General features: G+C 44.9%; 1 protein-coding gene across 2 annotated transcripts; it reads right to left on the bottom strand.

Annotated features, from left to right (window-relative positions):
* Window positions 1-1,484: 1,484 nt before the first annotated feature.
* Window positions 1,485-22,880, bottom strand: Mrln (myoregulin). 2 transcript variants are annotated; one of them, XM_055599022.1, is made up of 3 exons: window positions 22,772-22,880; window positions 2,963-3,082; window positions 1,485-1,646 (listed from the first exon to the last, which is right to left on the bottom strand). In XM_055599022.1, exon 3 carries the CDS (start codon window positions 1,625-1,627, stop codon window positions 1,487-1,489), a length of 141 nt encoding a protein of 46 aa, XP_055454997.1. In that variant the 5' UTR covers window positions 1,628-1,646; window positions 2,963-3,082; window positions 22,772-22,880; the 3' UTR covers window positions 1,485-1,486. The 2 variants fall into 2 exon arrangements, with proteins under 2 accessions (XP_055454997.1, XP_055454996.1); XM_055599021.1 differs by lacking the exon at window positions 22,772-22,880 and adding an exon at window positions 4,104-4,135.
* Between the last annotated feature and the right edge of the window lie 10 nt (window positions 22,881-22,890).

Raw genomic sequence — 22,890 nt, 5'->3', positions numbered from 1 at the left:
TGTGTGTGTGTGTGTGTGTGTGTGTGTGTGTGTGTGTGTGTGTGTGTTTATTTCTTTTTTTAAATGGGTCTAGTCTGGTATTATAGTGCATGGAAATATATTGCATGGGATGTTAAGCTTAAGTAGGCAGTGTTAAAAAAAAAAAAGAGGGCTGGAGAGATGGCTCATTGGTAAGAGCATTGGCTGCTCTTCCAGAGGACACTGGTTCGATTCCCAGCACCCACATGGCAGCTCACAACTGTCTGGTCTGTAACTCAAATTCCAGTGGATCCAATTCCCTCACACAAACATCAAATGTACATACAAATAAATAAATTTAAAAAAAAAGTTTAAAAAAAAAAAGAATGACAAGTTTTATATTCCTGTGCTAAAGTACCATGACCAAAGCAACTTAGAGAAGGAAGGGTTTGCTTCGTTTTTGCCATCATGAGTGGGGAGGCACAACAGTAGGCAGGCATAAGTGGCAGGAGAAATAAGCTGAGAGGTCATATTTTTATGTAAAAACATGACGCCGAGAATGGATGAGAAACTGGGGGAGACTATAAATATTCAAAACACACAACTTTGAAACCTCTGAAAAGAGTGCCGCCAGCTGGGGACCACATGTTCAAACAGCCTATGGGAGCTATTTCTCCTTCAAACCATTACACAGGGCCCAGGAAGAAGACTCAGTGGGTTAGGGTGTTTGCTGTGCAAACATGAGGGCCTGAGTTAAGATACCAGGACCCACAGGGCGGACATGTCTGCCATCCCGGCATTGGGGAGATGAAGACAAGAGGATCCTGGACAGCACCCTGGGGAGCCAGTCTAGCAAAACTAGTGAGCCCTAGGATCCACGAGAGACACTGCCTCAAACACAAGATGGGGAGCTAGAGAGGAAAACACTTAGAGTCAGCCTCTGGCTGCCAGGCTCAGGCATGGATGTGCGCACTGCCCCCCCAACCCTCCTCCCCGGAAGAGAATGGTATAAATCCTTATAAACTCAAACCTCACTCATAATTTTACCTACCAGATTTATTCTGTATTCTAAATAACAATGATGTTCAAACGGGGAAAAAAACAGACAATGTTTATTGCTTTTTGAGAGGTGGAATGGAGTGAGACAAGGTCTCCCTGTGTAGCCCTGGGTTTTCTGAAACTCACTATGTAGACCAGGCTGGCCGTGAACTCACAGAAATCCACCTGTCTCTGCCTCTTAACTGCGGAGAATAAAGATGTGTGCCCCCATGCCTGGCTAATGTTTTTACACTTAAGAGTGTGAAAGTTCCACAGAGAGAAATCCCATTTCAGTTTATGTGAATATTACTTGTAAACCGCGAAGAAGTAAGAAACATATTCTTGTGTGTCTCCTTTCTAGAATAAATTGGTGATTTCACCAGCTCAGCATCCCCCATCATATTAAAATGCAGATCTTTTATTCACTGGAATTCACTCTGAAACTTATACACAGAGTAAAGGAAGTCAGGTTTTTTTTTTTTTTTTTTTTTTAGGAAGTTATGACAACGTACATAATGGACATTAGGTCCACAAACAAAACAAATAGAATTTTCAGAAGTCGTCCCAGAATTTCATCTTCCAGACTTTGGGGTGAAGTAGTAGAAATTAATATCCAGTTTTTGCCACTCATATTCAGGCAATCCTGCTCCCTGGAAAATAGAAAGAGGAAGATAAGCAACTTGCAAAAAGCATGCATATATTCCTTATTTCTTCGGATGAAGACAAGCCTTTCAAGGAATGGTCTACCTATTTGTAGCCAGTGAACTAAAATAATTTTTTTTTCTCCCACTCATTTTGGTGACTTTTTGTCATAGTCATTATTTTTAAGATTTAATTATTTTTTTTAAATTTATGCATGTCTGTTTTTGCACATGAGTGCAGTGTCCTCAGAGACCAGAGATGGATTTGGATCCATTGTAGCTGTGGTTCCAGACAGCTGGGAACCACCTGAGGCAGTGCTGGGAACCAAACTCAGGTCCTCTGGTAGAACAGTCTATGCTCTTAATCACAGAGCCATTTGTTTTCCTGTAGGTCAGTCTTGCCTTTCTCTCTACAAGGCACGGGTCAAGAGGCTTCCACAGTGATTCTTGTCTTTTCGTGCTGTCTAACTTGCCAACTGGTGTTCCCATGAGAAAGGCATACAGAGACGTGGGAGGTGCAAGAAGCAACATCATCTTTCAAAAACGAATGGTGCGGGCTCTTTCTAATTTCTCTAACTTTCCTTAGGACCTCTCTGATGTGTTCTGGCCACTGAGTGGAGCGCCATCAAACATACTTTCCACCATGTCTCTGGGTTGCAGAAATGTTTCTTTCAAACGGTGCTAAACTGTGATTGGTTTTCATAACTGCAGGAACTTTTAAACTGAACTTCTAGTTGGGGGTGGGATTTAACACCATTCTTAACTTCCTTTTCAGAAAATGAACAGGCAAATGAACCCTTTCCCAAGCCTTAAACAGAGACTCTGTATACCACTCTCAAACGACCACAAATACCGTAACAACGTGGCAAGAATTGAACAGTGGGCCATTTTCATGTGACAGTTTTCACTCAGAAAAAAAAAAAAAAAAAAGGCAAGGTGAGGGCTAAAAGAGATGAACACTGTGCTCAAATCTCCTCCCTCCTAGAGGAATCTCCATCAGTTTCTGTAACAACTGGCTCTGCTCTCCATTCTCACAGAAGGGACCATCTTACCAGAGTCATACAGCACTCAGGGGCAGAGAAAGCTCCTGGAGGCTCCTTGGAACTCAGCAGTTCCTTTTGCCTGTGTTTCAGCCAAGAGGTGGGTGGGGGGAGAGAAAGGCAGGAGTACATGCAGATTCCCTCCCATAGCTTTGGAATTCAGTCTTGGTGTCCTCAGTTAGTTAGTTCCCTTGGGGCTCTTTCTGTTCTCTCCAAAAGCAGGAAGATAAGAGTGATAGAAAAGTGGTGGAGAAAGAGGAATGGCAAGAGAGACTGGTTTCTCACCTGAGATCCTCAGGTGGTAGCAGGTAAAACAGCTCTTCCGGTTCCAGGAACAACTCTCCTCTCCTGCTCTCGCTGGACCAAAGTGCTGTGGGCACAGGTGTTCTCCTAGCAACCCGGTTCCTGTGTCAAAGCACATGGAAGGTTTAATTGAACTCCAAAGCAGTTCAGCAAATAGAGGCGCAGTGGCCTACACTGGAAACTGCTACAGGACTTTAAAAAAAATGCAGGGAAAACTGCTGAAGACAGGAGAACAGGATGTTTTAATTTTAAGACCGAATTGGGCAGCTTAAAAACTAAAAACTTAACAGAAATATTAAGCCAAACTGAAGAATTTTGTCTGTAGAACAAACACCCACTATACTTTCTAAAGAAACAATTCCCTTGAAACTATATTTGAGAAAATGCTTCAATGTCTTCCCAGCAAAACATAAATACATCTCTATGTAAGACTACAAGGCTGGTATTTAAGTATTATAAATTTTACAGAGTAGAAAATAAGGGAGTGGATTTATGAGAACAGAAAACAGGCTGTAAAATATGGCTGCCACACTCTTCAACCATGTAATTATCCTTTGTGTACTTTGTGTCTTGAATATGAAGTTGGTATTGTGCTCAACAGTGCTCATTGCAGGTTTTTTCCTGCCTCAATTGTCATATCCCAGCTCTCTGATGAGCTATTTCTCTGTACAAGTTGAGAACCTGTCTTCAAAAGTTGCTGGTATCAATAAAAATTTCAAATTTCTTCTTCAGACATATGTTGGGCATGGGCTCTGAGTCTAAACACAAAGGTCATTCATGTTTCAATGTATACCACCTATAACCAGCATGTTTAGCATGTCCACGATTTCAGTTCAAGCCACCCTCTCAGAATAGGACTCGGAATCTTCCAACTGTGGGGTCTGAGAGTCAGGAAGTTTGACAGCTTAGGATGGGGGTCTCCTCTAGTCCATATCAGGCAAATCGATAAGGGTCATGGGAAATCAATTATATATTTAACACTTTTACCAAATCTATACATACAGGTAAATATTTGAATGACTTGCATTACAGAAGACAAATTAGAAAGTAAGGCATGGTCACTAAACCATTATTCAGCCATGGATAGAACATAATATAGTCAGTGAAACGATAGTTAACATACATATGAAATCATAGAAACATCATTTATACTCCTATGCATCATACTCTTTAAAAGAGCCACAGGGCTTCCTTCAGAAGAGCAGGCATCCAAATGATCTTCATGGTATCTTCAGCTTGGAGATAACCAATGGACACATGGCTTCCTGGACTTGGACCTGACTGGGCAGTAGGGGAATGAAGAAAAGACAAATATGGACACACACACAGATGAGCTGGGATCAGGTGGTCTGGGCTCTTGACTGGAGAAGCCACAGCATCCTGGAAGCTCAGTGTATTTATTCTATGGAGTTGAAAAGAGAGGCAGGGTTATTACATACAGATAGACAAGAATGGGGGTGGGGGGTTACTGGTTATTACATACAGATAAAAAAAGGAGGTAGTCATGGTATACAGCTGGATTAAAAGGACAGGTTTAAAATTTTAGTAAGAGCTGTCTCTGGAGGGGAGTAGTCTTCATGTCCTAAACATCTAGGGAGAGAAAGCTATGGTGGACAGTCTCTGCACATACTATCATCATCCACACAGAGACCACATACCATTTCCCTCAGAGCCTCACCCCAGGGGAGAAGGCTTTGCCATTTTCTTTATAGGTCTGAGGCTCTGTGGTCCTTGACATAGCCATGCCCATATCAATAACGCAGTCACCCAGGTCCACTCACTCAGGGCTTTCTATGCTCCCTACATCTGGGGGGGGGGAGAGATTAATAGTGGCATAGACATAAAATGGAATGCCATATTATAATGAAAATTAAACTACAGCAATAGGTAAAACTAGGATGAACCTTCCAGAGACAAAATTGAATCTCACTAAGCAAGGCACAAAAGCAAACACAGAGCATCACATAAAGTAGAATGCTTGGGCATTGTGTCCAGTTGAGGAATACATATGTGGGCCGTAATGATTCAAAGGACAGTGGATGAAGAAAGGAATAGATACTAAGTTAATGTTCTCCTTGCCATAACAGCATATGTAACAAGCAACTTAAGGGAGCAGGGTTTATTTGAACTCATGGTTTGAAGGGATACAGTCCATCACGATGAGGCAAGAGCATGAAGCAGCTGGTCACATTGCAATAGCCGTCAAGAAGCAAAGAGTGATAAGTACTGGTTGGTGGCGTCCTTAAAAAAGTCAGTTATGTTACGTAAACATGTTTTTGTTTTAATCCCAGGTGTGGGGTGTGAGGCTGTCTCAGATTGTCCACAGCAGCAGACGATTTGCCTCATGTGGGCTCTGAGAGGGGTGTGATCTTTGGCAGCTGCAGATAGTTTAATTCTGAGGACTCTGGAGAGGGAATAAATGCCAGAGCCCGGGGGCGGGGGTGGGAACACTCCAAGGAAAAAAGATGATGATGATGATGATGATGATGATGATGATGATGATGATGATGATGTTGATGAAGAAGAAGAAGAGAGATTGTTGCTTCACACACACACACACACACACACACACACACACACACACACACCCGCTCCTGGTTGCTGTTGCTGGGGGTATCCTGTAACAAAGATTGGACTTGCACAAAGGAATACAATGACCCTAACCAGCAGGAAGTAGCTAAAGAGACCCATGTCCCCTCTCCCAATTAACCTTCTTTCTCACCTACCTAGTGTTGGGGTGTTGGAAGGGATTGGGGTGGAGAAGGGAAGTAAAAGCATAAGAAACCCCAATAAAATAGATAAAAACACACGCCAATACTGGTCAACCCATTTTCTCCTTTGAATTCAGTCCATCAGACAGAAAAAAAGAGCTTCCAGCCAGCTTCATTTCTTGTCAGTATACTCACAATTACTTTTAAACCATGTGTTAACCTGGACATAGCATGGCATGGCAAATGCCTGTAATATCAGCTGGCTAGGGAAGGAAAATCATGACTTTGAGACTAGCTTGGGCTATATGGTAGGCTCCAGGCCAGCCTGAACTATATAGCTAGACCTTTTCTTCAAAACCTTAAAAGGAAACAAAACAAAATCAATCCCCCCCCCGCAAAGAAATAAGGAAACCTTACATGTGAATTTTGTGTCCCCTTCTGTATTTACAGTGGAGTTTGTAATTATTGAAGTATTGAGAGGGAGAGGGCAAGAAAAACACTTATGCTGATGTCAGCACATCTGTGGTTGGGTGGAAGGCTTCTGGGTGGTTCCCATCTCCCTTGCTGTCTCCATGTCTCAGGTCCTTTCAGTTAGAAGGCTATTGTTTCTACAGTCTTAGGTAACCAGAGAAAGTAATTTTGCTGACAGCCTCCTTTCTGCTCTGTTAATAAAAGCAATCCGTATTGATTGGTTCTGTTAAAACTATCATTGTAGCGAATATGAATAAAAAGAAACACTAAATTTATCATTGAAATGCTGCTAGGAAGATAGATCATTGATAAACTCACCAAGCAAGCATGTTCCCATTTCATTCAAAACACCCATGACAAACAGGAACTCGGCCGTGTCCTGTTTGTCTCTTCCCCTTTATTCTATGCAGATCTAAGTCCCTAGTAGGTGCAGTTTTGTTTGTCCCAGATCAACTGTGTCAGCATGAATTCACACAGATTTTACTGCAGATTAAAATACTTGAGTATCACAATCCTCTGATACCATCTTTTTTTCTACTTGGGGATTTAATGAGTATTCCTGGGGTGGGGTGTGACTATTTAATACCATCAATTTTCAGGAAGAATATTTTCTAGTTGTTGTTTTTCAATCCATGAGTTTTCAACTTACCGACTTGTTCGAAATGTGTATTTTTGCTGCATGTCTTATCAACGTATGCAGACCTTGTTCTTATCGCAAATGTATTCTAAAAATCATAAGGCAGGATCTTTGATTTCGGATGTGACACTCTAGGTTATTTGGGGTCAAGTTTGTTTTATATTGAAGCACAAAAATAACCCGCCTCTCACATGACTGCTTCTGCTTGTCTTTTCCCCATGTTCAGAGGCTAAGGGGAGTCTGTGGAGCATTTTATAAACCGTTATATTACACACAGAATAATCACATTTGGTCTTACAAACTTTGATGTTTTCCTTTGACTTCATCAAGGTGCAAATGATACAGTGCATGCTCGTTTATTCGCAAGAGCTGTTCTTCAAGGACAGTGAAACTGATGGAAAGGGCTGGTGGTTCTTGGTTCCCAAAGCTTAGTTTCACTGTTTCTTCTCCTTTCTACTGTGCTCAGCTTGTTAAGCCCTTGCCTCTAGGCCATGACTATCTTATTTTTATATGGAAATAAATACTGATCCCTGGGGCCACACGAATTGTGTATTTTCTAACTGTTTTGGTCCCCCAGCAAAACAAAGCAAACAAAAATCCTCTGCTACATACATAACAGCAATTCTCCTTCACTCTTTTCTCTCCACCATCACTTTTCCCCCTCTTAGTTGTGGATTTTTTTTTTTTTTTTTTTTTTTGGTCAAGGCAAAGAACAGAACGTGCTTTGTGAGTCTCTTTTATTATCAAAAGAAAAACACTTTTCCTTGGATTCAGTAAAGAGTCTTAAACATGCAAGTCATGCTTCAAAATATTTTTTTTTTTTTTTTTTAGGAGAGTTTTCTAACTGTCCCTTGTCTCCAACCTCTAACGGTTCCCTTGAGACACAGGTTGTAGAGTGAGACCACTGAAAAATGCTGCTGCAGTAAATTTTAAGTACCATTCACTGGGGTGGTCTGTAGTGAGGCGGGCCCTTCAATGCAGTGTGGGGAGTTGCAGGACGCTGAGTGGCCCGTGGCTGCCAGCCTCCTGGGGTGGATCCAGAGACCCCCAGAACTCTAGCCTCCGGCTGTCAGCCGTTCAAGTCCACGGGCTGGGTAATGCTTTCGGATGAGAAGTCGCTTCAGAAAGGATCCTAATTGCAGGGGAAACGGGTCATGCTGGATGGGATACTAACAGCTGCATTTCTTCGCCAGTTCAGCTTCCTCTCCGGAAATGTGAATGGTTCGTGGGACAATGGGATACACTTGGAGCCTAGCGCTCCTGAATTTCCTACAATATCGTTACAGCAGTGAAGACGAAGTTTTACTGACATTCAGGAAATCTGCCCTCAATCAGCAGGACATTCCCCAGATCACAAGAGCAAGATCACTGCCTCGAAATGAGGTCAGCTGGAATTTTTTTTTTTTTTTTTTTTTTTTTACTTGGTTTCACCTTGTAGTTCAGCTGGTCTTGGAATCCAAATGTGGCCAGGGCGAGCTTCAAAGTGACGATCTTTCAGTACCTCTCAAGTGCTAGGGTCTCATGAGTATGAGCCATTGTGTTGTTTATCATCTCATTTCTAACCACTGTCCCTCACACCTGATAGGTCTCCCTCCTTGATCCTCTCCTGAACATTCCCTGGACATAATAGACAGATGGTAGGCCATGGTAGTTGAGAGAAAGACCTGGATTCAGACTGATGAGATTTGAGTCTACTCCCCTCACACTGACTCCCTGGCATCAGGTAGCACTTTTGTAATCTGAGGTGATAAGAGCATCTTCCTTTGAGGGTGATGATGAAAGGATTCAGTGAATATTTGTGTCTAGAAAGTAAATATTTAATGCACAACAGCAATAATTATTGCTTGCAGCCTGACTCATTGTCCTTCGGCGAATCACTTACAGGCTCCTTCAGGACCTAAACACACAAAACTGTCAAGATTCTTGCCCACCTTTAGACTCACCTGTGAGCCATCGTGAGCTTAGGCAGAACTGCTCTTACACTTATCGGAAACATTACCAACCCATGCGGCATCACAGCTCTCACCCACCTGACCCTGCCTGTCCCCTGCATGGCCCCATAGGCAGCAGGTCCAGCTTCCTAGACGGTGGTGCGGACGTGCTGATCCTGGGGTAACAGGCTGGCCGGTCTGTGACACTAGCTGGCTTTCAACAAGCATTGGCCATAATTACATTTTAAATAGACACCTTTTCAGAAGACTTAAAGGTCTTGTTCAAACAAAAAGCACAATGAGAAAAACACAGACTATTTTTCTCACGAAACTAAACAAGAAAACCCCAAAGCTGAGTGTTTTCAACTTGTCTTAATTTGGAAAGTGCTTTGCATTTCAGCAAGGGTTATATTCATCAACACTGTCTTTTTGAACTTAAGAAATCCTATAAAAATCCTGTTTAGATGTTTCTGCTCTCTCTCTCTCTCTCTCTCTCTCCCTTTCTTAATGTTCACTTATAACAAAGAAACTGAGTTGAGTTGCTGGCAGGCCAGACATTTGGCCCAGGACTGTCAAGGCCTACAGTCATTTATACAGCACAGTGGAGATTTGTACCTGCTAAGGTCCCTGAATTCAAGTGATTTGGTAATTAACTGAAAATTTGTGCACATTCAATAGTAAAGAGATTGTGTGTACTCTATAAACTTCTGAACTGTCAGCTCAAGTTGTATTTTCTGGGCTAAAGCCCCACTCAGTGATGGCCCAAAGCTGAATCTCATCAGGAAGAGGGCCTGATACAAAGATTTTATTTGTCAGTATGAACTGTGGATAAGAGAAAAAACATGTATGAAAATTAAAGGATAGTCTATGGTTGCAGTCACTCGGCATGGTGGTGCATGCCTGTAATCCCAGCACTCAAGGAGGCAGAGGCAGGTGGATCTCTATGAGTTTGAGGCCAGCCTGGTCTACAAAGCAAGTTCAGGACAGGCAAGGCTACACAGAGAGACCCTGTCTCAAAAACATAAAAAAAAAAAAATGGTTGTAGTCCTGATTGCCATGGCCTGCTTACCAATTAAGATGTAATTCCAAGGTGATTTTCCTCTTTCTAGCTAAGGGAAATAATTAGTAATCAAAGTATTAAAAAAAAGACACTGGTACCAAAGGCTATTTCATTTTTCATCATTTTCTCACTTGACACATGAGGTCTTTTGAGAGGAACAGATTTGGTCAGGCTCACTGGTAATTGTTTTCAGAGCTGGGGGTCATAACTGCCTAGTAACTTACGGACATTTAAAGTTATTGGTTTGTGCCTCACCAGAATTCATTATTAGTAAAGACCCTGTCTTCATCACACACAGCCTCCCTTGCCCAGCAGCTTAGGTTCAGGCCAGCAAACAACCAGAAAGAATGTAAAACGCAAGGGAAAACAGGGAAATCTCTGGGAGGTCAGGGCCATGCGACAAACTTGACAGAGCCAACTTCAACTGAAAACAAAAACATATTTGGACACTTTGGGGCAGTGAACAAGGAGAAGGGAGGAGAATAGGATGTGAAGTTAGATGGAACTGGCTTAGATCCTGGTTGGTTCTGTGATACTTAGCAAACTAAGACAATAACATCTGTCTGGCAGGCATCTTGAATGGTTTGATTCATCACTAGAGTTAATCTCCCCTCCACACTCTGATGTGAGGCTCATGAAACACCAGCAGCTGGAAATTAACACCACTCTTCTCTCAGTTGGAGAGACCAAACTCCAGGGAAGATCAATAATCTATCCAAGGTTATATACTGAACAAGCTATGACTTGGGACTTGGAAAGAAATCTGTTTGGCACCAAAGCCATAGGCTTAAACCATTGTGGTTTCTCGGGACTGATAAGAACAAAAGCCAAGAGCCCAGCATGCTGCCAGCTGCTCAGTAAATCCTGGAATTGGAAAGCTCGCCCTTCCCTGTACCCAACCAGGAGAAGAATGAGGGAGTGGCTGGGGGAGGGGAGGCAGGGGAACACGGAGATAGAAAGCCCTAGGAGGGTGAAGCCACATGGTCGGCAAAGCCCCGCTTTTGTTGGAAGCATTTGGGAAAGGTCTATCTGACCATCAGGTACTATGGGGAGAGGTGTTCCAGGACCTGGCTCTCGCCACTCTGTCCAAGCTATTTGTTCCAAACCATCTCTGCCCATCTTCCTTCACCACCCTACCCATAGCTCTCTCTCTTTTCTTGTCATCACCATGTCCCACACATCTATGGCCATGCATGCCTCAGATGTTTCAAAGCAGTGTTCTGCTGGCCCTAAAATGAACCTCTTTTGTACTCATGAACCAAAGTGTCCTCTTCCTCATCCACTACTGGGGCTCCTGAAGGCTGGGGTTTTCAGCATTGCTCCTTAAATTCCATAGGTATTGGTGAGTGATATTACAAATGTTCTGCAATCCAAATGATCAAAATGTCATCATCCACCAACTTCCCATCCTCTCTCTGACTCATAGACAAAGCGCCCTCTCACAAGGACTAATGAAATGCCCACAGCTCTGGCTGGATCTTCTTTGCACCAGGCTGGGCAAGAGAGCTCCAACACAACCGCTCCCAGCAGCCACCCGTCAGGTGAGTTGAAGAAAAAGGAATGGAAATTTGGATGGACTGGCTGGTAGCGCAGTGGTGGAATGAGTGGACTCAGGACGATAGAGGTGAACTTAGCTGCTCAAATGAGTGTTGTTCCTGGACTGGGGATGAGGAACGGGGCAGGAGGGGTCCCTGAGCGTGAGTTCTCAAAGAGTGTCTGGTAAAAGCATTAGGTCAGCGGTTCTCAACCCGTGGGTTGCAACCCCCTTTGAGTGTTGAAAACACAGATATTTACATTATGGTTCTTAACGGTAGCGAAATTACAGTTATGAGGTAGCAACCCTCATTAGGAAGGTTGAGAACCGCTGCTGCTGTTGCAAAATGGTTTTCAGTGTTGGGATAATTTCTGAGAGCTTCCGGTGTTCTCTGGAGGCAAGTTTAGTTAGGAATGCAGAGGGCCCGGCTGGAGAAGAACCATTTCGGTTTTTAAATGAGACCACGGCTAGTCCTAGGCATGGGACTAGCAACAAATGTTGATCCTTAGTTATTTCCGTGGCTGAAAATATGGTGAGGTGTGTCTTTGAGTGCATGTATGTATATGTGCATGGACTGTGTACCTGTATCAATGTGCATGCATCTGTGTGCATCTGTGTGTGGAGGCCAGATGCTGACATCAGGTGTCTACCTTCCCCTATCACTCTCTACTTTGTTTTCTGCAAAGAAACTATCACTGAGCCCAGATTTCACTCACAGGCTGGACTGTGAACTCTGGGGATCTGCTTGTCTCCATCGCCTCTCTTAACTGCGGGAGGGAAGCGGGTGCTCCTGTCAACCTTCCTTTCTATTCTGTGTAGGCAAAGAGTTCCGCAGAAGTGCGCAACAAAGGCAGATACGGGGTGCCGGCTGCACCAGAGTGGGAGGCTTAGGGTGGAACTGCCTCATCATCGCAGATTCTAGCTGTCGCCTTGGGTTGTGAGCAAGACAGCGCCTTTGCATTCACCTGAAATGCTGGCGTGGCACGCACCGTTCTGAACAAACGATGACGTCACACACGGGACGCAAGCTTGCTTTTCAGACTGGTGTTTCCTATCAAGCATGGGGTGTTCAGGATCTGTAACTGAACTGGAAAGGGTGGACGATTCTGAAGATGAAATACGTCGAATGAGGGATGTTATAGACAGCATTGCAACAGCTGTCACTGCTCATGGATATGTATATCTATTGTTAGCAGATACCCAGAATCCTGCAAGAAAAGTAATAATTCTCATTTCCCACGTGAGGATCCTGAAGCTCAGAGGGGCTGAGTAGTTGTATACAGTCTTATAACCGCCCTTACGTGGCCTGCGTCTGTGTCTGTCCAATTCAATGACTTTGTTAAGATTCTACCTATAGCCGGGGTAGGGGGTGGGGTGCTTGCTTTTAATCACGGCACTCACTCAGGAGGCAGAGGCAGGCAGATCTCTGAGAGTTCAAGGCTGGCCTAGTCTACAAAGTAAGCTCAGGATAGCCAGGGCTACACAGAGAAACCCTGTCTCAAAAAACAAAAACAAACAAACAAACAAAAACAATTCTATCCATGCCGGGCGGTGATGGCGCTTGTCTTTAATCCCAGTACTTGGGAGGCAGAAGCAGGTGGATCTCTATGAGTTTGAGGCCAGCCTGGTCTACAGATTGAGTTCTGGGACATCCAAGGGTACAGAGAGAAACCCTGTCTTATTAACAAAACAAAGATCGTATCTAGAAGCATACATATGATTAGGAATGGGACTCACAGGACCTAAGCAGAGAGCTAGTACAAAGCCTTGCAGTAAGACTAGAGTATCAGGTGTCAGCTCTGCCCACCAGAACTGGGCAAGGTATCTGGCTCCCTGAATTCCAGGATCCTCCCTTGCCAGACAGAAAACACAGTGACCTACTTCTCGGGCCTCTGGGAAGTATCCACTACAAAGAAGCCTGCAGAGACAAGGCCATTTGGGTAGGAAACTAGTAAGCAATAGGTCCGCGCATTGAGACTGCTGTCTCTGACCCAAACACAGAACACGGGAGGACAGCAAGGTCTCCTGCCTCCCCCAGCTCTCCCACAGGGATCCCTGGAAGTGAAAATTCCCCTCGAAAATGCTGGGATTCCAACTGCAGCAGACACAGGAAACTGTGTCAAGCTGCAGCCCTACAGCTCGGCCAAGCAATCTCTAAGAAGCATTATTAATCACCTGCCCCATTCTGCTGTTTAGCCAAAACTGAAATGAAAGGAGTAGGATCCTAATTCATTAATCTCTCTTCTCATCAGCCTCATAAAACTTGGAGAGATGTTGAAACACAGGCAGTGGAAATAGGCTCTGGGAGTCTCAGCAAGTTTTACCTGCCATTGTCTCCTACAAGAGACAAATTACACTCACCTCTCCCGATGTCCACACTGCTTAAAAACACAAACCCAACACTTACTGTTCAGGAGTTCAATGGGCCAAGTCCAAAGTCACGGGAATGGTGGCTCTTGCTTTCAAAAACACCATATGCTCTTGGTGGATACAGAGCTCGCCGGGCTGTTAATAATAACTGGCTTAGAGTGTTAGGCAGAAATATGAGCCAGAATGTCATGGGAGGAGGCGAGTGGAAAGGAACTGACAGACACAGGTGGGATGAACTGTAACAAAAATACACTTACACAGGAGCTAGCTGCTAGCGGGGATGGCTTTCTCCACGGCCAATAGGTCTCCGAGTTAGCTGTTCCAAAATATCAACAAGCAACAAAAATCTCCTTCCTGGGGAGTGCACACGGCTTGTCTAATGCCAAACTGTCTTTGCTCTTTTCCACGCTTCTTTTCTGTGGGGGTCTGGGTTTTTTGTTTTATGTTGTTTTAGTTTGTATTTATGGGTATGTGTTTCTGTCCCTAAGCCTCACATACGTGGGTGCCGAAGGAGTCCAGGAAAGAATGTCAGGTCTGCTGGTGCTAGAGTTACCTTTGGGTGACTGCATGTGGATTCTGGAAACTCATCTCAGGTCCTCTGTGAGAGCGGAATGTGCTCCTAACTGCTGAGCCATCTCTCCAGTCCCCTTTCTGATATTTGAATATGATTTCATGCTTATAAGTTTAACCTAATCTACTTTGATTCTGCCATTTTCAGAATGTCTATTATTGATCTTGTGTATGTGTCTATGTGGGGTCGGGTGGTGGGGGTGTGAATTAAGATATGGGTCATGATCTCTTTGGGGTCACCTACCAGATATCCTGCATATCGTGTTTTTTTACACTATGACTCATGACAGTAACAAAATTACAGTTATGAAGGAGCAATGAAATAATGTTATGATTGGGGGTTCACCACAACCCAAGGAACTGTATTAAAGGGTGGCAGCATTAGGAAGGTTAGGACCACTGCCTTAGACATTGTCCACTGTTTTTTAGGTTTCTCACTGACCTGGAAGTTCACAGGTATGGCTGGCTGGCTGGGGATCCTCAGCGAGCCACCTGCCTGTGCCTCCCCAGTGCTCGGAATATCTGCACTGCCACCACACCTGGCTTTTTAACGTGCGTTCTGGACAGTGATCCTCAGGTCCCCGTGCTTGGAGAACAAGCACTCTACTGACAACACTCTCCGCAGCTCAGTTACGGATTGTTCAAGTTTGTTTATTCCCCCGTTGGGATCCCTAAACAATTCTAAACAAAAACAAAGAAACAAAAACAAAAACATAGTATAGTTGCACAGGGGTGAGGGGAGTAGAAACCACATCCCCAAAGCAACCCGCAGAGCTGATGTGATCAGATGGAAAGAGACAAGATGTGGTTTCTGGCTTGAAGGACTTTCTTCTTTCGAAAAAAAAAATCTGTATTTCAAAAGTTTCCAGATGGGCCCTGTAAGCTCCTCACTCACAATGAACATCAAATCGTCCAGATCGTCAGACGAGCAACTTAGACCTGAGGTCCATGGCATACAGTTGTCTTGAGTGTTCAAGGAGAAGCGGCATTTGCCCAGCGGTTACTGCAGTGTTTGCCTATCCTTTGGGCTTAGTTCCCAGCTGCCTTATTCTTAAGGCTCAGGTTGTCTTTTATCCTGCTTCGGGCTCCATGACGGTGAATCTTCTGCTGTCAAGTTGACTGCATTTAGAGACACATTTCTGGGCATGCCTGTGAGCGAGTCTTCAGAGAAGTTAAACTGAGGAAGGACAAAGCTTACTTAAAGCGAGGGATACTATGCCATGGGCAGGACATACCATGAATACAAAAGGATACCAAAGGGGGGGATGGATGCTATGCGTCAGCATCAGCCATTTCTTCACTGTGTACCCTTTGTGACCAGCTAGCCCATGGCTCTGCTGCCATGAGGACCCCACCATGATGGGCTGTACCCACTGTAAGAAACAAAACAAACACCAGAAGGCTTTCCTGAAGCTCTTTCTTTCTCAAAGTCTTTCTAACCAACTACACACTGTGGCGAGACAATCAGCTCAGTGACCGCTGGTTGGATAGACGTGTATGGCTTTCAGCTTTCAATTTTTCATCCTATGATCAATTCGCCATTTAAGAGTGTCCACTGGGTGTATGTATATCCAGCTGTGTGTTAGTGAAACCTGGGCTACCTCGTCAGGTGATTCTGTTGCCAGCATGCAAACACGGTACTTACCAAACCTAACCACGTTAGGTCGCTCACTGCACATTGCCTCTAGATACCTCAGCAAACTTCTGCATTTTGCTTCTAGTCTTCAGTTTTGTTGCCAGGGACAGGGACAGCTCTATTGTTTTTTCTTAAATTCCCCTCCCCCCTAAAAAAAGGAGTCTCAGAAATATAGACACTTATGTGCAGTTAGGGATGAAAGCTATTTTTAATGATTTCCCCCCTCATCACTTAAAGTTACTTATGCAGTAAAAGGCTTGAATAGTTTTAATTTTTTTATATTAGTTTATTTACTTTGTATCCCAGCAGTAGGCCCCTCCTTCATTCCCTCATAATCCCACCCTCCCTTAACTCCTCCCTGCCCCTCTCTAAGTCCACTGATAGGGGAGGTCCTCTTCTTCCATCTGACCCTGGCTTACCAGGTCTCATCAGGACTGACTGCAATATCCTCCTCTGTGGCCTAGCAAGGCTCAGCTGCTCCTCCCTTGGGGGAGGGAGGTAGAGGTCAAAGAGCCAGCCACTAAGTTCATGTCAGAGACTGTGCCTGTTCCCCTTACTAGGGAAACCCACTTGGACACTGAGCTGCCATGGGCTACATCCAAGCAGGGGTTCTAGGTTATATTCATGCATGGTCCTTGGTTGGAGAATCAGTCTCAGAAAAGACCCCTGTGCCCAGATATATTTGGTCCTTGAGGAGCTTCTGGCCTCTCCAGGTCTTACTAACTCCCGCTTCTTTCATATGATTTCCTCCCTGCACTCTGCCCAAGGTTTGGTTATGAGTCTTAACATCTGCTTTGACACACTGCTAGGTAGAGTCCTTCAGAGGCCCTCTGTGGTAGGCTCCTGTCCTGTTTCTTGTTTTCTCTTACTTCCAATGTCCATCCCATTTGTCTTTCTAAGTGAGGATTGATCATCTTACCCCGGGTCCTCTTTCTTGTTTAGCTTTAGGTGTACAGATTTTAGTATGTTTATCCTTGAATGAGTCAGTGAACCAACCAAGCAATCCTCAGGATAATTCAAGACCCAAGCCACTCCTTCCTCATGAACCCACCTTTCTCCTCTCAGGGACCTCAGAGTTGGAAGCTCAGAAAGGAAGCTTTGATGGTTGTCCCCCGACAGCAGTGTCAGACCTGGAGGCTTTGCCCATGCGTTTCCTTAGCAGAATTCCCAAGGCCCTGTGCGGGAGCCTCCCACTGAGGAAGACAGCCTGGCCTACTGCAGGAAGCAAGAAGATGACTAGCAAAATGCATTGAATGAATTCCTTTCACAATAATAGTTACCAGAAGACCAACTTCCTGTCCTTAATCAACCTGCTCATTCACATATATATATACACATTTGAATATGTATATATAAAAACATACATATATATGTATATATGAGATAGGATCATCTTTGGGATGTCGAGCACATAAAGGAATTAAGGAATAATTCCCATGGAAGGCTTCTGCCTTGTCTTACTTGGCTCAATCTGGGCCCTTTATGATGTCTGTGCCCGTTGTGGGGGGATCTCCTGTGGCTGATGAGAATGTGGGTTTCAGAGATGAAGTGTTCCGGTCATCCGCTACACCTGAGGGACAGTCATCCCATCTATACAGTGGAGAACTGGCAAGCTAATCTTAAGTCAAAGCATTCCACCGCGAACATACATGGTGAATAAATAGCATGCTCTCTTTCCTGCCTTTTCCCTTTTGTGTGGTTGCGTCTTACTATGCAGCTGACCTCAGACTCTCCACCCTCTTGCCTCAGTCTTCCAAGGGCTGAGATTACAGGTGTGTACAGAGGATAGAGTTTTAGGGTTGCAATGTGACTGTGCCAACCTTGAATTCATGGCCCTTCTGCCTCGTATATATCAGTTACTGTTGCTGCTTTAATCAATAACATCTTTTAAAAAGCAGTTTAAGAATAGAAGGGAGCTTTCTGGGCTCTTCATCTAAAGGTGGTTATAGTCCATCGTGGAGGCTATGTCGTGGGCACAGGCATGGCTTCTCACACTGGGCCCACAGTCATGAAGCAGAGACAGATGCTGCGAACATGCCCCGCCACCTCCTTTTTTTCATTCACTTCAGGACCTCAGCCCATAGCACCCTGCCATCTTTACTCAAGATGAGTCTTTTCTCTTCAGTTAAACCTTTCTGGAAACAGCCTTATAGACATACCCAGAAGTGTGTTTGCAGGGCAATTCTAAAGCCAACCAACAGTGAGAGTTTGTAAGCACTGAGATTACAGGTGCACACCATAGCACCCAGTAGAAAAGGAAAGGTGGTAATATCAGTTTCATCTGAAATAGTCGCATGCCAGTGCCAGGAAAATCAGGTCACTGTTGAAGAATACAGCCATCTTTACGTTTCTCTGCAACTTTGTAAAATTGAAAACAGAGATTCAAGGAGCTGCATCAGCCGCCATCTTGGGTCTAGAAAAATCACTGAACACAGGTGTGTGTAACAGTTCCAGAGGGCTTCATGCAGGGTGACACACGCATCCTTACACACCCTGGTAAGGAAGATATGAAAATAGATTTGAAGTGGCAACATCACTCACTCATCCAAAGACACAGGGTCAGAGGTCACATACTAGGGTAGCAGACATTCTGGTTCCAAGACATGTTCTGAATCCTGCGCTCTCAAAATACACGGGCGTATCTGTGTCAAAAGCACACATATTGGTGGTAAAAAAAAAAAAAAAAAAAGGAAGGGGGAAAAGGCAGGGAGGGATGGAGGCAAAGGAGTCATGCCCATTGCCACATGAAACGAGTATTCTGGTGTTTCTGGAAACAGAATGGAGGACACCAGATCTTGCTGAAATGAATCTCATGAAGCTAAGTTGGTGCTTAGCGTTGAGAGTACCAGTAGTCTTCATGGGAGGAACTCTCCTTTAGAGACATGACTAAGCCAATCCAAGCTTGACAAGAAATCCATGAAGTCCCCCAAAGTAAGCAAAATGTGACTCAGGGCCTAGGCTTACAACACATTCAAGGTTAAGCCCTTGCTCGTCTCTGAAGGAAGTGGGGAGGGGCCTCTCTGTGTAAGGTGGTCCAACATAAATAACCTTTGCTCCCTCTCCAAATGGCAACGAAACATTAAACAACTGAGGTCCTTATTGCCAATTTAAAGCAATTGCTTGTGTTTGTGTGTATGTGTGTTTCCTAAAGCACATAGAGAGTAACGTTAAAACATTACTGTTTAATCGTCTTTCAAGTACATCCACTCCTTCCTGCTTGGGCTGCTCAATTTGCCCTCTCGGTGAAAGAGTACAGAGGTGCTAGGCTGAGCAAGGTTCTAAAAAACAAGGAAAACCAAGGAGTTTTCTTCCGGTTATGAGGCAGATTGTGATTTAAGAACCTGGATGGAAACCTGGGTACTGGTAGAATCCAAAGAAACCTTCGCTCTGATTAAGACTTCAAGCTGGCAGCCTAACACATTCTGCCCCTGTGGACAGTGAGACTGGGAGAGATGAGGAGTTTCTGTGCCTCAGAGCTCTTCGCCTTCTGTTTGATAATCCATTGGGTTTAAGAACCAAGATGAGGGGCTGGAGAGATGGCTCAGTGGTTAAGAGCACTGGCTGTTCTTCCAAAGGTCCTGAGTTCAATTCCCAACATGGTGGCCCATAACCATCTAGAATGAGATCTGGTGCCCTCTTCTGGCATGTAGGTACACATGCACGCTGGCAGAATGTTGTATAAATAAATAACGAAAGGTAGGAAATCCACACAGAACAGGGAGGGGCTAGAGTGTGCTGTGTCCACTGGATGGTGGGAGGTGGCCCATTGGGTGAAGGGCTTGGTGTGCGAGCACACGGACCTGAGCTTGGATTGTCAATACACAGCGTCGGACACGGCAGGTAGCGCATCGTCTGTGACTCCCGTCATCCTCAGAAAAGATGGGAGGCAGGGACAAGATCTGCGAGTGCTCACACGCATGTATACGTACCTGAAAGCGTTGATTTAAGGCAATGGTTCCCAACCTGTAGGCTGTGCTCCCTTTGGCAAACCTCTATCTCCAAAAGTATTTATTTTATAATTCATAACAGTAGCAGACTTACGGTTATAAAATAGCAACGAAATAATTTTATAGTTGGGGGCCACCACAGCACGAGGAACTGTATTTAAGGGTCCCAGGCAGCATTAGGAAGGCTGAGGACCACTGATTTAAAGGAACATGCTGCTGACAAGGATGTGCCCAGCTGTCAGCAAACATCTTCACATTATTACTCCAAAATGCTGACCTAGGGATAGTGACAAGAAGGTAGAACCTGCTTCAAGTATCTGATGTGCTGGCAGGACACTAAGTGTACCTCAGAGCCATGCCATTAGAAAGCTGACCCCTGACCTTGCATCCCACTGTTTTTGCCCATTAAGTGACTAAGATCACAGGATTGTGGTACCAGATCTTGCCAATTGATCCTGGAGAAGTCATCTGATGTTTGCGAAACACAAGACGGAACAGGATGAGGAGGAGCTGACTCCATCTAGAACGTCCATCAAGTCAGGGGAGGAAAGGATCATCCATCGGAGCTCCCCCTGACTGCCTGCTTCTACAGCTTCTGGACTCTTGTCATGGCCGAAGCATAGGCGATGGCAAGGGAAGACAAAGGCAGGCAGGATGGAAAGGTGAATGTGAAAAGCACACTGTGACACCGTCAGAGGGCAGTAACTCCACTTTCGGTACATGAGACACACTTGCCCCATGACAGCTGTTCAGGGTCCCGAGATTCCTGAGGGAGTCTCCCTCTGCTGCGTGTCCTTTTCCACACCTGTTTTCACACTTGTGCCAAGCCTGCAGCTGTGCTTGAGCTGTGAGTTTCCCACACGAGCCACTGCCAGGCCCACTTCACCCAGCCACCCCCCCCATGAGGGAATCGCCGAGCACCAAAGGCTACTACATGCCCAGGCTTCATAACATCACAATGTTCCATCATCTAAAAAGTTTATGTTAGAGAAAAGCGTGGTGACGTCACAAACCACCTAGCCACTGCCCTGAATGCAGAACTCCCGTTTAAAGAAGTGTAAGATTTTTCTCTTGGGCTGCATGCATAGCCATTCTCATGTGGTCACATGTGGCCCGTGGGCCAACCGATGGACCCGCCTGCTGGTCAGTGGAGCCTCTACTTAGCTCAAGCTGAGATGTGCTGGGCCATGAGAGCCAACTAGCACATCTAGGAACACAGTGCTCTGGTTGTGGAACACAGACACTTAAAAACTAAATTGGGGCTGGGGAGATGGCTCAACTGGTAAGAGCTCTTCCAGAGGTCCTAAGTTCAATTCCCAGCAGCCACATAGCAGCTCACAACCATCTACACTGCAGTCTGATGCTCTCTTCTGACATGCAGGCATACATGCAGATAGAGCATTCATACATAAAATAACATCTTAAAAATAAAAAAAAACCTTACATATCAGATTTTAAATTATTAAATTACAAAGAATTTGGATAAAAATTACGTATGAGATAAAGATAATCCTCAAGTAACATACTTCCTCTTAAGTTAATTCTACTTTGGTTGTTATTTTCTTTGAGACAGTGTCTTATCTATGTAGCTGAAGAGAACCTTGAACTCCTGACCCTCCTGCCTCCCACTTCCAAGTGCTGGAATTGCTGGGATGCACCACCACTCCCGGTTTCTGTGGTGTGTGTGTGTGTGAGAGAGAGAAAGAGAGAGAAAAAAAACCAGGGCTGTGAGCAATCGGGACAAGTGTTCCACCACTAAGTTAGAGCCCAGCCTCTGTCTTCCTTCTTTCCATGCTCTCAAGATTACATTTAACACAGCCGCAAGGTAAACAAAACCATGTGATGATACAGCTTGAAGTCACTTGTGATTAGAATATTTCCATGGGAGAAACTGGCAAGCAATACGAATCAGGGCTATTCGCACAGATGTAGGACTCTGGGTGGGCTTTGAGACAGGGTCTCACTGCACACAGCTCTGGCTGGCCTGTGACATCATTCCGCCGCTGCCTCCCTCTAGTGCTGGATTAAAGGCATGCACCAGAACACGCAGGAGAAGCAGGACTCTTAAACAGGCTGCTGTTTTTTATCTCTGAAGCCAGGCCTGTGAGGCCCTCCTCAGCTCAGCCTGCTGAACACCTAGTAAGAGAGCCATGCTCCACGTCAGAGCAGTGGTTCCCAGCCTTCCCAATGCTGCGACCCTTCAATACACTTCATGCTGTGGTGACCCCAACCATAAAACTATTTTCCTTGCTACCTCATAATGTTGCTACTGTTATGAACCGTGAACCTCTCTTTCCCTGTGAATGGATGACCCATTCACGGGGCTCATCCAACTTCCATTGGACCCCAAAGGGGTCACGACCCACCGCTTGAGAACAGCTGCATTAGCTGCTAGTACAGCTAAGAAAATTCAGGAACACTAATCCTACTCTAACTTGAGGCTCATTTACCAAGGTCCCCTGGGCACACTTAAATTTTCTTATGCTCTGTACTTAAGTCCAGGAACTTCTGGTATATGCCTTTCTCCAAGCCAGGCTTTAATTTCTGTTCCTCTTTCCTGTGAAAAAACACAAGAACTAGCTGTACTGCACTTCCCCTATTCACCACATGCCCTCTCCAAGTAGGTCACAGACTCAAAAGCCTGAAGGTCCAGGCTTTGGTAACTACTGTGGAGGGCAGACTGGCTCCAGAGGGGCTCCGGTGCTCGTTGCCATCCAGGTGTACCGAGCCCCTCAGCCCAGAATGATCATGCAATGGCAGCCTTCCAGCGCTTTTCTAAGAATCTGCTTTTGTTTCTAATTTTAAAGAGCCTCATTTAGAAATGCATTCTGATTTTGCCATCAACACTTCAGGCTAAATCAAGCGATGATGAGAAGGTTATGCCGCGCCCCCCCCCCCCCCCCAGCCTGATTTCGTGGCTTTACCATGGTGACTTGTAATCCCTCGTAGCTTTGCTGCCTCGCAGAACTGGAAACACAACACAGGAAACCTGGATGTAGAGGTGGGAGCTTTCTTCCCACAGTGGCCTTTCTTCAGTAGGTTA

The sequence above is a fragment of the Psammomys obesus genome, unplaced genomic scaffold (assembly GCF_907164565.1).
Source record: "Psammomys obesus unplaced genomic scaffold, mPsaObe1.curated_primary_1811, whole genome shotgun sequence".
NCBI classification, from domain to species: domain Eukaryota; kingdom Metazoa; phylum Chordata; class Mammalia; order Rodentia; family Muridae; genus Psammomys; species Psammomys obesus.
This window is presented reverse-complemented; position numbering and strand designations above follow the sequence as displayed.